At 36.2% G+C, this 16,173-nt stretch overlaps 1 protein-coding gene across 16 annotated transcripts in view; it reads right to left on the bottom strand.

Annotated features, from left to right (window-relative positions):
• Positions 1-16,173, bottom strand: part of CNTRL (centriolin) — a 97,333-nt gene that overhangs the window by 58,436 nt on the left and 22,724 nt on the right. For 14 of the 16 annotated variants that reach the window (XR_004054003.1, XM_030919817.1, XM_030919815.1 and 11 more), the window contains 5 exons: positions 12,384-12,577; positions 7,764-7,883; positions 6,617-6,839; positions 4,505-4,614; positions 1,462-1,656 (listed from right to left, as the gene is read on the bottom strand). Coding sequence is in view for 15 of the 16 variants with exons in the window: in XM_030919817.1 (XP_030775677.1) it covers positions 1,462-1,656; positions 4,505-4,614; positions 6,617-6,839; positions 7,764-7,883; positions 12,384-12,577 (842 nt within the window). In the remaining variant the exon portion in view is untranslated. The remainder of the gene's footprint in view (positions 1-1,461; positions 1,657-4,504; positions 4,615-6,616; positions 6,840-7,763; positions 7,884-12,383; positions 12,578-16,173) is intronic. The other 2 variants (XM_030919820.1, XM_030919823.1) reach the window with 2 other exon arrangements.

Raw genomic sequence — 16,173 nt, 5'->3', positions numbered from 1 at the left:
TAGAGTAGAGACAGAGACAAGGGCTTGGCCGTATCTAGCCACCTGACCATATCTAGTCATATCTCAGGAAGAAACATTCCAGAGAAATGTTTCCTTTTTTAAGGACAAAACAAAACAATATGAAAAACAAATACCTTCAGTGGAATATTTGCATAAAGGATTAAATAGAACAGGTAGAAAAAGAACTTGGAACCCCCTTCAGCTTTTTCTGCTCTTAAGAAAGATGAAGGGCTGGACGTGGTGGCTCACACCTGTAATCCCAGCACTTTGGGAGGCTAAGGCAGGCGGATCAGAAGGTCAGGAGTTCAAGACCAGTCTGACCAACATGGAGAAACCCCATCTCTACTAAAAATACAAAAATTAGCTGGGCATGGTGGCGCACGCCTGTAATCCCAGCTACTCAGGAGGCTGAGGCAGGAGAATCGCTTCAGCCAGGCGCAGTGGCTCACGCCTATAATCCCAGCACTCTGGGAGGCTGAAGTGGGTGGATCACAAGGTCAGGAGATCGAGACCATCCTGGCCAACATGGCGAAACCTTGTCTCTACTAAAAATACAAAAATTAGCCAGGCGTGGTGGTTAGTGCCTGTAGTCCCAGTTACTCGGGAGGCTAAGGCAGAAGAATCACTTGAACCTGGGGGGCAGGAGGTTGCAGTGAGCCAAGATTGCGCCATTGCACTCTAGCCTGACGACAGAGCAAAAAAAAAAAAAGGAAAAAAAAAAAAAGAAAGAAAGATGAAAAAAAGGCAAGGAGGGAGGGAGCAAATCTCTCTTGCTCTGCAATGCAATGAAATTCAACCACTTAAAAAAAAAAATTGTGCCATGCGGCCATCATTTACTGAAAGCTACCTTCTCTTCAAGCCCTAGGTTGTTTTAAACATACACATTCCATATATATGTGTGTGTGTGTATATATATATACACACATATATTTATATATAACACACATACATATACACATACATACATTATATATACACACATATATGTACAGTTTTCCTTTGGTATCCATGGGGGATTGGTCCCAGGATTCCCTGCAGATACCAAGATCCACTGATGCTCAAGTTCCCTTCTATAAAATGGCATAATATTTGTATTTAACCTATGGACATCCTCTTATATATTAAAATCATCTCTAGATTACTTATAATACCTAATACAGTATAAATGCTATGTGAATAGTTGTTATACTGTCTTGTTTACGGAATAATGACAAGGGAAAAAAGTCTGCACATGTTCAGTACAGATAAAACCATCCTTTTTTTCCTAACATATGTGATCTGCAGTTGGTTAAATCCACAGATGCAGAACCTATGGATATGGAGGGCTGACTGTATATATATATCACTTAAATTTGTACATCAAACTAAAACAGACTTTCAGAAAGGACTCCGGACCCTGATGCTAACAGTGATGAGACATGTAATATGTAGGGAGAACAAAAAATTTCTTAATTTACTCACATGTTTTGTGTCTTTGGAATCCAGGCTATCTATGGCTATTTCCAAGTCCTTAATCTCCTTCTGCTTTTCGGCAATTTCCTGCTTTTGCTTTTCCATCTGCAGTTCTAGATCCAGAGCTTCCTGGCGCAATTTATTTACAAGTTGTAGTCTACCACTCAACTGCTTGTAAAGAAGGTCCTTCCCTGCTTCTGAAATCTAATCTCCCCAAACCCCAATATATAATTAACAGAGAAGAACAACATTGATTTATTAAGACAATGTCTTTAATAAGTATTCTATGTTCTATCTGTTTTTTAAAAATAAAAGTAAAATGTGGGAGTTATCTAAACACTCCATGCATATTTTATACTTTTATGCTTATTATATGTAGAAAATCATACTTTATAAAAGTGTATGAAAACTATTAATAGCAGGCACACATAAGTTGTCATTCTATAATAGTATAGGCAACTTGTAAATTATTAATAATAAACATAGTATTAATAATAGCTGGCTTCATATAGCACTTACTATGGGCCATGCACTGTTCTAAACTCTTTATATCCTTTAATCTAATCCTCAAAACATAAAAAGTAAAAAGTATAATTATCCCAATTTTATAGATAAGGAAACTGAATCATGGAAAATTTAAGTATCTCGCCCAAGGTCATACTAGGAGTTTGTGGATGCAAGACTTTGTGTGACTCTAGACAATTTCACTGACTACTACACTACAGTTTCCTAATTAGTTTTAATGTGAAGACAGTCAACCAATAAATTGAGTACTGATATAGAAGTAATAATTAATACTCTATCTCTTATTTCTAACAGTTTTTAGCATAGATTTAAACATATGTAAAAATTTCTCAAGAGTCTGTATAGAAGTGTAAAAAAGACGAAGATAAAAGACTGAAAAGAAATAAAATAATGATGATTACTACGTAATTCCCCATAACTGCAATACCTTTATAATCAGGAAAAAATTTTAGAATTCCATGTTCACTGGACAATCATCTCACACTAAATAATTTCAAAATACAGCAAAGTCTCATTAAATTGACATTTTTATTTCACTGAATTAGAACCCAGCTGAAGCTTACCTTTGTTAGCATGTCAAGTAAGTGAACAGTATAAACAAAAACGTAGGCTATTAACTTTCTTATTAACTATTTATTAACTATTATTAACTATTAATATTAACTCACTTAAATAACTCTATTTTCTAAGCATATTTTGGAAGTATCCATTTCTTTTAAAATTATGTATATTATTTACATCTATCTATGTAAAGCTTTGGCCAGTGCTATTATAAAATATTCTTTTTAAACTATTAAAACCATCTTGATAGCTCCCTCTACCTCATTTCCTACTTTCAACCCATCATTAAGTCCTGTCAGTTCTACTGTCCAATGTTTCCTGGAATCAGTTGGCTTTGTCTCCACATCCACCAGCACCTTCCTGGTTGGTGCTAGTATCATCTCTTGCCTGTATTGAACAACAGCCTCCTGAGAGATACAGATGCACACAACCCCATTCCTTCCATCTCACTCAGTCCATTTCACTCTTCATGAAGTAAGGCAAAGTGACAAATAGGATCAGCCACTCAACTATCTAAAGCCCTTCAAAGATTTCCCATTGCATGCAAAATAAAATTCAAACTTCTTAAAATGGCTTATGAACAATTTGGGAGGCCGAGACAGGCAGATCACTTGAGCCTAGGAGTTCAAGACCAGTCTGGGCAACATGGTGAGACCCCACCTCTACAAAAAAAATACAAAAAATTAGCCAGGACTGGTGGCACATGCCTGTAGTCCCAGCTATTCCGGAGGCTAAGGTGGGAGAACCACCTGAGCCCAGGAAGTCAAGGCCCTGTCTCAAAAATAAAAATAAAAATAAAATTGCCTATGAAGCCTGGCATGATCTTTAACCTCATGACTCTTTAACTTCATCTTCCTCTACACTCTCCCTTATTCTGCAAAGAAATTTCTAGTCTGAAGGCCTTTGTACACACTGTCACCTCTGCATGGAATACTTTCTGCCAGCTCTGGCTCACTGGCTCCTTCTCATCCTTTGTATATTATGCCTGTCACCTCCTCAGAGAGGCCTTTGTGAATCCCCACAATCTAAAGTATATCTCTTTTAACATCTCCCCTAGTTTTCTATTTTTTTCTTACAACACTGATGCTGTTTAACTTTTTTCCTTTTTTTTAATAAACATTTTTTTCCTTTTTGTTTATTTATTGTCTTATTTCCCCCACAAGTCTGTCCATGAGAGGGACACATGTCTATTTTGTTCATTACTCAGCGCCCAGCCCAGTGACTGACATATAGTAAGGTTCCAATAAACTTGAGTCAATTTCTAGTTAGTATAAAATCTGAAAGTAACAATACAGTGTATCTTTTAAAAGAATCTACAATTTGGACTTCACAGTGTTGTTCTACCTACTGTGGTATGAATGTAGTTACCATCATAATTTTTAAATACTGATTTTTAAAAGTTATAAATAACTAAAACCTTTTTACTCACTTAAAAACTGTCACGCTACTTCCTTGTTTTGAATTTTTCCCCTATGCAATTACATTATGGATTTGAGCTGCTTACTTGCTTACTTTACAACACACTTTGGTAATTTTTGAGAATATGTTACTTCAATCTTTTTGTATACTACATATCTCTCTTTTTTTTTTTTTGGCTTGTGTTTGATGACAATGTTCATGTAATAGCAGAGATATCTCCTGGTTCTTAATCTAAGTCCCAGGATCTTAAAGGTGGAGAGTGCTTAATTAAATTAGAAGAGATACATCAGGAAGCAACTTCTCAAGACTACACCTTTTTATCTAAAATTAAGTAATTTATTTCTTAATAAATTGCTAATTGGATGTCATCATAAATGGAAGAAAATTACAACTGGCAAATTCTAGAACCATATTTGACTCTGGAATTTATTATCCCATAATTAATTAGGCAGCTAACTGCTTTTTAAATTGTTTTATATGGTTATGAAGGGAAAAACACATTTCATTTTTCATTTCCTCTTAGCATTGCTGCTTTGCTTTTACATACTTTTTTTAGTTGTACAGCTTCTTCCAGTTGTTTAAATTCTTCAGTAGCTCTCAAAATTTGTTGTTCTGCCTTTTCTATTTCGTCATGCAGTTCTGATAGTCGAGTTTGTGCTGCAAATTTAAAAACCATGCTCACATAATATGAAACAAGAAAAATATTGAATTCTGAAATTTCAACCAGATATTCTTTCTTTGTAATATCCTTCTCCCCTCTCTATTAAACTGCCATTATATATCACAAAAAAAATTTTAGAGTTATTACTTATGATTGGCTTTTGTCTATTAATTAATCTCTAGAATAAACTGTTTCATGATATGGTATAGAACTCTAATTGTTTTGTTTTGTTTTGTTTTGAGACAGAGTCTCACTCTGTTGCCCAGGCTGGAGTGCAGTGGTAGGATCTCGGCTCACTGCAAGCTCTGCCTCCTGGGATTTACGCCATTCTCCCGCCTCAGCCTCCTGGGACTGCAGGTACTTGCCACCATGCCTGGCAAAATTTTTTTTTTTTTTTTTTTTTTGCATTTTTAGTAGAGACGAGGTTTCACCGTGTTAGCCAGGATGGTCTCGATCTCCTGACCTTGTGATCCGCCCACCTCAGCCTCCCAAAGTGCTGAGATTACAGGCGTGAGCCACTGCGCCCGGCCGGTATAGAACTACAATCGATCCTTTAATTTGTAAAATTCTTAACATGAAAGGGGCTATTCCCAACACCAGTAAACCTTTTTTACTAGAGAATAAGACTTTTATTGGGAAATATGCACTTTACATGTCACTAAGTTATAATTAGGTTCAGGGTATTAAAAATAACCCAAAAAACCTTGTGTTAGAGGGAAATGCTTTACGATGGGATTCATATCAAGAAATTCACACTGAGCTCTCTCTCCCAGCTGCAGATGATCTCAAATCAATTATTTTCCACCTCAAATTTAAGATTTCTCTCTCCCTCTCCCGTATAAAACTGAGTCAGCCCCTTTAAAGCTAGTCTGCACAAAAATCTGATTTATTTTTGCTTTCCCCCAGAGACTTGCAAATAGTATAGGTAGACATGAATAACTCAGTTTCTTCTCTTCCTTCACCAAGTCAACTTCTATTTGCCTTCCATGTCTTCCATTTAGCTACCAGGCAAGGAAAGATAAGCTGCTGGTCTGATTGAGAGCACCACAGTGGGCCATAATGCTAGGAGCATGCACAAATCCCGGTAAGGGTTCTCTTTCTTCCATATCCATGCAGCTGAGTGGGTAAGTAGATTCAAAGTCTATCATTGGCAGGGTCTCTAAAGTGCCCCCGTCTTGACTTCTTCCTTTACGTGACTTGCCAGAAGGTATTAAGATCGCTTGAATTAGATTGTGGGGTGTGGGGCATGTCAGGAAAAGTCAGAGGCTACCCTTAGACCCAGGCCTGAGGAGAATGCTCTGTTCCAGCTTATACTAAGCATTGCTTTAGGTTTTTGCTATGTGCATAGTAATCAATCAACTGGTTCTTTACTTGCTTCAGTTATTACTAATTGTGACTTTGAATATATAGTTCCAGTGCTTATTTGAAAGAGGGGATTTACTCATTCTTGAATCCCCTGGACATGTTACCATCAAATTACTGCCAAAAACTCTATTCTTAACCGTAACAGGAATCATTACAAAATAAATGCTCGATACATCTGCTTGATAATCACTACTTTTGTTTTAGACTTTTCATGGAAACAACAATACCATCAACATGTTCAATTAAAGGAGTTATAGGGCCAGGCGCAGTGGCTCATGCCTGTAATCCCAGCACTTTGGGAGGCCAAGGCGGGCAGATCACAAGGTCAGGAGATCGAGACCATCCTAGTTAACACAGTGAAACCCTGTCTCTACTAAAAAAATACAAAAAAATTAGCTGGGCGTGGTGGCGGGTGCCTGTAGTCCAAGCTACTCAGGAGGCTGAGAATGGCATAAACCCAGTAGGAGGAGCTTGCAGTGAGCCGAAATTGCACCACTGCACTGCACTCCAGCCTGTGCAACAGAGCGAGACTTCGTCTCAAAAAAAAAAAAAAAAAGTTATAAAACAAAATTGGCCTACATATTCAATGTTTTTATATTTTTTAAAAGAATTTTAAAAATAACTTTTTTTAACCTGCACTTATTTTTTTTTCTTTGTCTTCCAGTTGCCTGTCCAGTGGTGCGTGGCCTCTCAAGTTCACGTGATCATTTCTAAGTTGTTCATCTGGCTCCATCTTCTTGATCTGTATTGCCTGAGCATTATCAATAATATAACTCTCTGTGGCAAACATATTTCTCTTGTATCTGGATTTGCCAATGTAAGGGCTTTCATCTGGGGCTTTATCAATTTCAGCATACTAAAAGCAAAATAATAGACTTACGGTTTAATAAGTGACCTCCAAGCAGTCAAACGACATTATTCATTTTATTAGTGGCAAACATGTCACAGAATTGCTCAAGTTATATAAATCCTACATGCCTAGAAGCTGAAAGATATATATTATTCTTTTATTTTCTTCTTAATATACCAAAAAGGAAATTAGAACTAAAAATGGTCTCAAAAGAATTCTTCCTCCTACCACTGAAGAGTGAAAGTTTGGACTGATTGATTAAAGAACTGCCTACAGTTACGTGATTTTTAGCACTGCTTGATCTCTCAAATTGGAAATATGGGTGTTTCATTTTGGTTTCTTGGCTCATACAAGTAAAATCTCAGTCTATTTTTTTTTCCAGATACATGGTATGCAGCCGTCAGTACAATACATTTTAATAATTGAAGTTTTAAAAATGAAATATCATATGATATTGGTTGGAATCACTGGGTCTTAGAAGTTTGGCATTTCCTCACTTGCAGTGACATTATGGCATTTGTACCAATCATGACTGACTAATATTGAACCCAGTGATTACTGTAACAAACCATGTAAGAAGATGACTATTCCATGGTACTGAAGCACTTGTCCCAGACATCTGGATTTAAGGGAACTGATCAACCCATACACCTGGGAAAGATAGCTGAGAGTTAGACGACTGCTTTTGGTAATGGATATGGCTATGAGCAAAGATTCTTTTGAAGTTTTTTTTACCTCTTTAGGATACTGTTCTAACTCCCTGAGCCAAATAATTCATAGATTCAACCAAAATACAGTTTACTCCTCTCATAACAAGAAAGTGGAATGATATCTGATGAAATCCCTTACATGTTCTCACCACCTGCCCTCCCCCATTCCATCCCATGTGGGCTTTTAACTTTGGATTACTAAAAAATTAAAATAACTCACCTCTGATGGATAATAATTTAGTGGCTCAAATTTAGCATCAATTTTATAAAAGGCCAATTCCTGTTCCAGCTCATATTGCTTCTGACATGCTCGTGTTAGTTCTATGGTCTTCTGTTTTAGCTATTGGCCAAATTTGATATGAGACAACATACAGGATCAGTAAGTTAGTATAAAGGTGTGACGATATGGTTAAGTTCTCATCATAAGTAATAATTATATACGTTTAAAAACTCCACAGTAAGCTGCACAACACTCAGAACATTTTATCTTACTTCTAAATTATAAAAAATGAAACACAAAATTATCATTTCATAAGAGATCACGTAAAAGACCTTTGAAGTATATATGCTGTTTCAGGATATAATGAATAATGATTTTTAAAATCTCTTACATTTGTTAAACATGAAAATATTTTTGTATCAATTATTTTTGTGTAACTGGACTAATAAATACCTGCTTCCTGATTTTCCAATAATTAGCATTAATCTCTTTAACTGACTTTCCGACTTTAACAATAGTTTCAAATTATAAGGAAAAATGATAACTGACACTAACTGCAGAGAAATAAAGAGGAATCAGAAAGATTAAAATAAGAGCTTGGTTTGAATTGTCATACTGTTGTTGCTATAGTATTTGTGGCTAATGGCATCACAGTTTTAAGTGTTCAGAACATTATTCTTTGTAATAAAGAATAAGGGATAATAAAGAATAAGGGATGTGTAATAAAGAATAAGGGATCCAAATATATAATATTCAATTTTAATAAAGTAATTCTACTATAACTTTTTATTCTTAGAAATTTTTGGAGCTTGCAGAAGACATATGATCCAATCTAATTCTCTGAATTTATAAATACAGAAGTTAAGTCTCAGATTGGTGAACTGACTTGTCAAAAGTTACGTATTAGATTAGTGTCAGAAACTAAATATTTTATTAACTAACTACTAGTAGTAGCTCCTTTCTACTAAACCAAAGTTTGAGTTTATTTCAAAGATCCACTAAGTGATTTTTGTCTTTTTTTGGCCAGTGTCTGATGGTAGATATCAAAGAAAAAAAAATGCAGAAAAATTTCATTAATATAAAAATACAAGCTGAAGAGAATAAAACATAAACAAACACAAACATTTTACAAGGCCCAAGAAATCAAAGTCATGCATGATTTAGCTCACAGTCATCTCCTGATTATCCATCAAAATGGAAGTAACAGCCTAGATAACAGGTAACATTTAGCCAGATACTCAATGTGTGCCAGACATTGTGCTAAGCATTTTACATCTGTTATTGCACTGAATCTTCACAACCACCCAATAAGATGATAAAAGCTGCATAGAGAAGTTAAATAACTTGCTCAGTTTCACAGCTGGTAGTGGAAGAGGCAGAACTCAATTCCAAGTCTCCTGATTTCAAATCCAACACTGCCTATTGCTCCACGCTGCCTTCGATGTACTGCTGCAGGGTGTCCAGCACATTACCCACATTGATATTTTCACTGAACGCTCATAAGTCTTCAAGTCTCAAGAAAGCAACTCACAATCAACACTGTCAACTAATCTTGGGTTCTCTCCTCAAAACTCATTAGCAATAGTGGCAAACAAAAGGCAAATGTGACTGGAATCATAGAGAATACAACTGGTCTCTGCAGGCAAATAATAATAAATAGGCTGTGCATTTCAAAGTACTTTTGTGTCTTTTATAAGCCCTAGGCTTAGCATATAGTAAGCACTCAATAAATGTCTGTTGAAGAAATGCATGAATAAAAGCAAAATAGAAGTCAAATGAACTGGAAAGTAGGCTAGTCGCAGTATTAGCTGTGGATAATCAAGAGTTGACTGCAGGTAACATATTTACCAATCAGAAAAATAATTCTTTCCCCCACATTCAAGTTTGCTCTCCTATATAAACATCCATTTAAAAAAAAATTCATACACACACAACCACATTTCCCAAGAAGACAAGCCAGTTTCAAAACTTAAAATGTAAGCAAGCATATTAATGCAAGTTATCATGCAAACCCTGAAAAACACAGTATGCAGTTCAGGCCTGGAAGAACTACCTTTAAGGAAGAATAAAGAATCAGCAGAAAAGGGCCTGCAAGAAACCAAGACAAGGGCTAAAGAAGCAAACAGATACTGTCACCTGGAGAATTAAACTGTAATAATACAAGTTGCTCTTTACTGAAAACTTACCATAGGAAGACATTGGCTTTTAGTATTGGCATTATTCTTACATGGACATATTTTATTGTCATTCTGAGTTACAGATTTACTACCTTCCATTACTTAGCTTGATTCATTTCAAATTGTTTTCACACTCATTACCTTATTAAATCCTCACAATTCTGTGAGGCTAGCAGGACAGGTAAATAACCCTCATTTTAAATATAACTAAACTGAAGCACAGGAATTAAATAATTTGCAAAAGGACAAAGAGTAAATTTGGTTAACATGTATTGGTGGCAGGACAGGACTACTTCGGTTTAAATGGCCACCAGAAGACTTATTTCAATGCTACTTTTCTTTTATACATTAATTGGCCTAATGCATAAGCAATTACTTTTTTAAACTGGAAAACTTCACATAATTGCAGATGATATTATCATTAGATATTCTGCAAAAGATAATAAAAATGTTTTCAAATGTAAGCTCTTAGAATAAGACCCAGAATTATTTTAGGCATCTAATAGTCCTTGGGACTAACAGAATAGAAAGAACCAATATGAACTGGCAATTTAAAGAAGAAATACAAAATAGCCAATAAATATATATGCAATACTCAACACTCCAACAACTATAAAAATTCAAAATTAAAACAAGATTCCATTTTTTTCTACCATATGTACAAATTCAAAATAATAATATCCACTTGGAAATTGGGTACTTTCTTCCCTGCTGTGGAAATGTAAATTGGTTAGAAGTTTTTGAAGTGTGCATTAACATTTATCAAAATTTTAAATGCAAATTACATGGTAATTCCACTTCTAGTGGTTCATGCTAAAGAAATACTAGTATGAATGCATAAGGTACATATAGACACACACACACACAGATTTTCTCTGTAGTACTGTCTCTAATAGCAAAAATGTGAAAGCAACCTAAATATCCATCAGTAGGAATAGGCTAACTAAATTATGAAGAATACATTTAATGGAACACAACACAGACTTTAAAAAGAGTGAGAAAGCTTTATATATGCAGGTACATATATTTTTTAACTTGGAGAGCTGTCCATGTATGCTGTTTTGTGAAAGTTAAGATGCTAAATAATAATATACAGTTGACTCTCCATATCTGTGAGTTCTGCATCTGTGGATTCAACCAACCACAGATTAAAAATATTTTTTAAAAGGATGGTTGCATCTGTACTGAACATGTATAGATATTTTTTCTTAATTATTATTTCCTAAACAATATATTTATATAGCATTTACAATGACTTAGGTATTATAAGTAATCTAGCAATGATTTTAAAGTATACTAGAGGATGTACGAAGGTTACTTGCAAATACTACACCATTTTACATAAAGGACTTGTGCATCCGTGGATTCTGGTATCCATGGGGGTGTCCTAGAACCAATCCCCCACAGATACAGAGGAATGACTGTATACAGTAACATTCCTTTTTTTAATTACAAAAATATTCAAAGGTATAATATGCATAATTATATATACATTATGTAATTACATATATACTGTATAAGAAGCATGGAAAACAAAACATTAACATCTGGAGAATGGGGTAGGGAGAGTGGACTTTCATTTCTGCTAAATACAGTTGTGTTGTCTAAATTTGTTACAATGAACATACGTTAATTTTGAATATAAATGTGTTTTTACTTTATTTTTATTTTTGTAGAGACAGGGTCTCATTATGTTGCCCAGGCCGATGTTGAATTCCTGACTTCAAGTGATCCTCCCACCTCAGCCTCCCAAAGTGTTGGGATTAAAGGCATGAGACTGGCATAAACATGTTTTTAAATGGTTAATGATAAAAATAACAATGACAGAGAGAAAAGCACAGTCTGACTTCTAACAAAAATAGGTATAGAAAAAAAAGCAAAAACTTCTGACAGTTTACAAAACATTTATTCACAGCACAAACATATCAATAACATTATAAATAAGCAAAAGAGAAAACTAGGCAACTACAGTTCATAGTTTTGGGATAGTGGAAAGTCTTAAGGTCTGACATTTTGCCAAGGTTTTCAGTGGGCTGACTAATGTGCACCAAGGAATCAGCATAAAGATATTATAAAGTTATTTTATCTTAGTAATAAAAGATGGATTCCATGTCCAAAAAGACTTATAACTCACGAAAATTTGGATAATTTTGCCAGATTGCCTTCTAAATGTTTTTGCCAATGAACAGCCTCACCTACAATGTTGTTTTTAAAAAATACAAATGTCTAGGAGTACATAATGCAGCCCAAGATCCCATCAGTCTTTTAGGAAGCCATATCATCCAGTACACAGTCAACTGCAATTCATAAGCCTTTCATACATATTTCTGTTAAACCACATCTTCCCCATTATATGGTCAGGAAGTTGTATTTTTAGACCCAAGGGCAAAGAATTATCTGTCTTAAGAGAATACAGCCAAAGCAATGTAAAATATGAACTTACCAATTCATTTTTTGTGTTTAAGTCACTCTTGAGTTCCTCACAGCTCTGTTTCTGTAACATGGCCTCCTCTTTCAATGATTTGTTCAATTTATCTTGATTTTTAATTTCCTCAAGAAACCTTGTTTGTTTGCTCTTAAGCTCTTCAGTTTCTATCATCTTTTTTTCTAGGTCTCTTTCCAGTCTTTCTACTTCTTCTGTCAATGAAAATTTAATAGTTTATTTATCATTATATTTCCTATTTTTAAAAAGGTAAGAATATTTCTCAAAACAATAGCAAAAAAAGTCTAAAAATATCATAAACACAATTCTACTTTTAAAATTAGCCACCACAGTTTTGGAAAAAAAAACTATCCTGATCTTGAAATTGATTTATATTAAGAGGCAAGAAGACATCATTTTGATGACATTTTTAAAAGATTAATACTTTACTTCCAAGTATTTAATCCAATTAGTGTGCTGATAAATGACTTTTTTTCTAGGTGACCTTTGAAAAACATGCAATATTTGATCTGACATTAGTAATTACATTTAAAAGGATGCTGCAAATGTATTTGCAAAATTTTGTATTATCTTAAAATTATTCAATGGCTTTCTGTTACTCTTAGGATAAGATCCAACAGGCTTGCAAAAAGCTGATAAAGCTCTTCATAATTTGGACTCAACCTCCCTCTTCTGCCTCATCTTCAAGCATACTCTACTGCAGCTTTCTTAAAGTGATCCCATTTCTTCAGATTTATGATGTCTCTTCTCACCTATAGGCTTTTATTCACACACTTTCCCTAGAACTGTCTTCCTCTACCTCCTACTGAGCTATTTTGCATCCTCCAGGTCTTAAGTTTTAAAAAAAATATATTGAGAAGCCTGCCCAGGCCCTATCCTGTCGCCACGTTAGATGATTCTGAAGTATGCTCCCACGCTACCCTGAAATTCTGCTTGGCCCTTGTCACACAGGGAGTTGTAAAATGTGATCAAATAGCTTAGCTGTCTGCCTTCCCCGACTAAAGCGTCACAAAAGCAGAAATTACATCTAACTGGCTCACCTAGACTAGATCCTAAGAGCCTAGCACATTAAAGTCTCCTAATTAATATCTGAAGTCATGAAGAAACCGTAAGTAGTCTAACCATTTCCCCCAAAAGTTATCTAGATGACTTTCCTTTGCATTATTAATATTTTTAATGATTCCAAAACATAAATTTCAGAATAACAAATGTTGAGTTAGGGAGATTCCAAACTAATAAAAACTTGCCACGTTTGTCCAGTATTGGATCAAATCATATGAAACTGCCAGTTTTGCAGATCAAAACAGACTAACACTAATTTCAAATGAACATACAGGCTCATTTCCCAACACTCTAAATTGGCTATTTCATACCTTCCTCTTTCTTTCTTTTTTTTTTTTTTGAGACAGAGTCTTGCTCTGTCGCCCAGGCTGGAGTGCAGTGGCGTGAACTCTGCTCACTACAAGCTCCGCCTCCTGGGTTCACGCCATTCTCCTGCCTCAGCCTCCCAAGTAGCTGGGACTACAGTCGCCTGCCACACGCCCGGCTAATTTTTTGTCCTTTTAGTAGAGATGGGGTTTGCACCGTGTTAGCCAGGATGGTCTCGATCTCCTGACCTCGTGATCCGCCCGCCTTGGCTTCCCAAATTGCTGGTATTACAGGCGTGAGCCACCATGCCCAGCTCATACCTTCCTCTTTCTTCTCAAACTTCCCATGCACCTTCTTCTATTTTCTCTCTCACCTGATGATCTCACATTTAATTAAGAAAATGACCCCATCAATAAGAACTCCCTATTTTCCCACCACCACAGCAACAAAACTACCCACACCTGCACATATCTTCTCTCCTTTCTGAAGGAGAAAATGTCACTCCTACCAAGGGAGGACATTTTTTCCTTTTCTTTCTCTAATCTCATTCTTTTGTCTTCTCAAGAACCAAAAGAATTGAGCTATGTCTTGTTTCTCCACTCTGCTTTCAGCTTTTTTTTTTTTTTAGACAGAGTCTCGCTCTGTCGTCCAGGCTGAAGTGCAGTGGCACCACATCAGCTCACAGCAGCCTCTGCCAGGCTCAAGTGATTCTCCTCTCTCAGCCTCCCAAGTAGCTGAGATTACAGGTGTCCGTCACCACACCCAGCTAATTTTTGTATTTTTAATAGAGATGGGGTTTTGCTATGTTAGCTAGGCTGGTCTCAAACTCCTGACCTCAAGTGATCCACCTGCCTTGGCCTCCCAAAGTGCTGGGATTACAGGTGTAAATCGCTACACCTGGCCTCCACTCCGCTTTTGAATATTCTGTTCATTTGTTTTTTTGTTTTCTGGCTTTGAGGTTTACTGCATTTGTTGTTTCTGCCCATTTCCTGGTCTGGAAGCCACTGGTGAATTTTTTATTTTTTATTTTTGATCTTTTAAAAAAATTATTTATTAAGTACTAGAAGAGACATTGTGGGAGAAAATTTCAAATCTCCAGCCAAATGTCTCCCTCCTATTCATTCTCCAATCCATTATAATCTAGCATCTGTCCCCACCATTTCTTAACTACTCCTGTCAAGATCATTATCATCTGTTGCCAATCTAAAGCACTTCTCTGCTTATCTCACTTAATATCTCAGCAACATTCAACAGAGTTGACCACTTCCTCTCTTGAAAACTTCTCTGGGCTATTTCCCACTATTTCCTGGTTTTCTTCTACCTTGCTGGCCTCTCTTTCTCAGCTTCCTTAGCAGACTACTTTTCTTCCTTCTCCCAGCCACTGCCTGAGTAAGCTGATTTCTATGGAATTTAATGTCATTTTTATGCTGATGTGACTCAGCATAAAATTTGTATGGCTAGTCCAGATCTCTTTAAACTCCAGATTCACATTTCTGACTCTTTATTTGACACCTCCACTTAGCTGTCTTACAGACATTTCAAACTGAGTATGTCCTAAACAAACCTCTGAATTCTCCATTTTTATAAATGATATCTCCATCTAGCCACTTACTTGAACCAAAAGACTGGGGATTATCCAATCCATTAGAAAATGCTGCTACTTCTACCTTCAAAACTGATCCACCTATCTTTCATTTCCACATCCAACATGTTAAGTACAGGCCATCAACGTTTCTAACCTGGATCACTCCTATCCAAGTGTCAACCAGGGCTGACTCTGCTTAGCTTTCAAGATCTTGTGACTGCATTCAGATGGTATGGCATAGACTCCAGCCTAGATTACTACACTAGCCTCCTAATAGGTCCCTTCATCTCCGTTTTCCCTGCTCCAAATCATTCTACTATGTATCAAAAATGATGTCCTATCCCTGCTTAAAAATTGTCAATGGCAGCTGGGCATAGTGGCTCATGCCTGTAATCCCAGCACTTTGGCAGGCCGAAGTGTGTGGATCATCTGAGGTTGGGAGTTGGAGACCAGCCTGACCCTGTCAGAGAAACCAGAGAAACCCCATCTCTACTAAAAATTAAAAATCAGCCTGGTGTGGTGGTGTGTGCCTGTAATCCCAGCTACTTGGGAGGCTGAGGCAGGAGAATCGTTTGAACTTGGGAGGTGGAGGTTGCAGTGAGCTGAGATCGTACCATTGCACTCCAGCCTGGGCAACAAGAGCGAAACTGTGTCTCAAAAAAAAAAAATTGTCAATGGCTTTCCACTGCAGCTGAAATAAAATACAAATTCCAAGGTCCTGTGCCATCTCACACCTACCTATGTCTACGTACTTTTTATTGAGCTGTCCTCCAGTCTATCTGATTTTCTTTCACTTCCTTAAACTCACAGGGTCTTTTGAACCTCAAAGAACAAGCT

Source organism: Rhinopithecus roxellana, chromosome 16 (genome assembly GCF_007565055.1).
Source record: "Rhinopithecus roxellana isolate Shanxi Qingling chromosome 16, ASM756505v1, whole genome shotgun sequence".
NCBI lineage: Eukaryota > Metazoa > Chordata > Mammalia > Primates > Cercopithecidae > Rhinopithecus > Rhinopithecus roxellana.
This window is presented reverse-complemented; position numbering and strand designations above follow the sequence as displayed.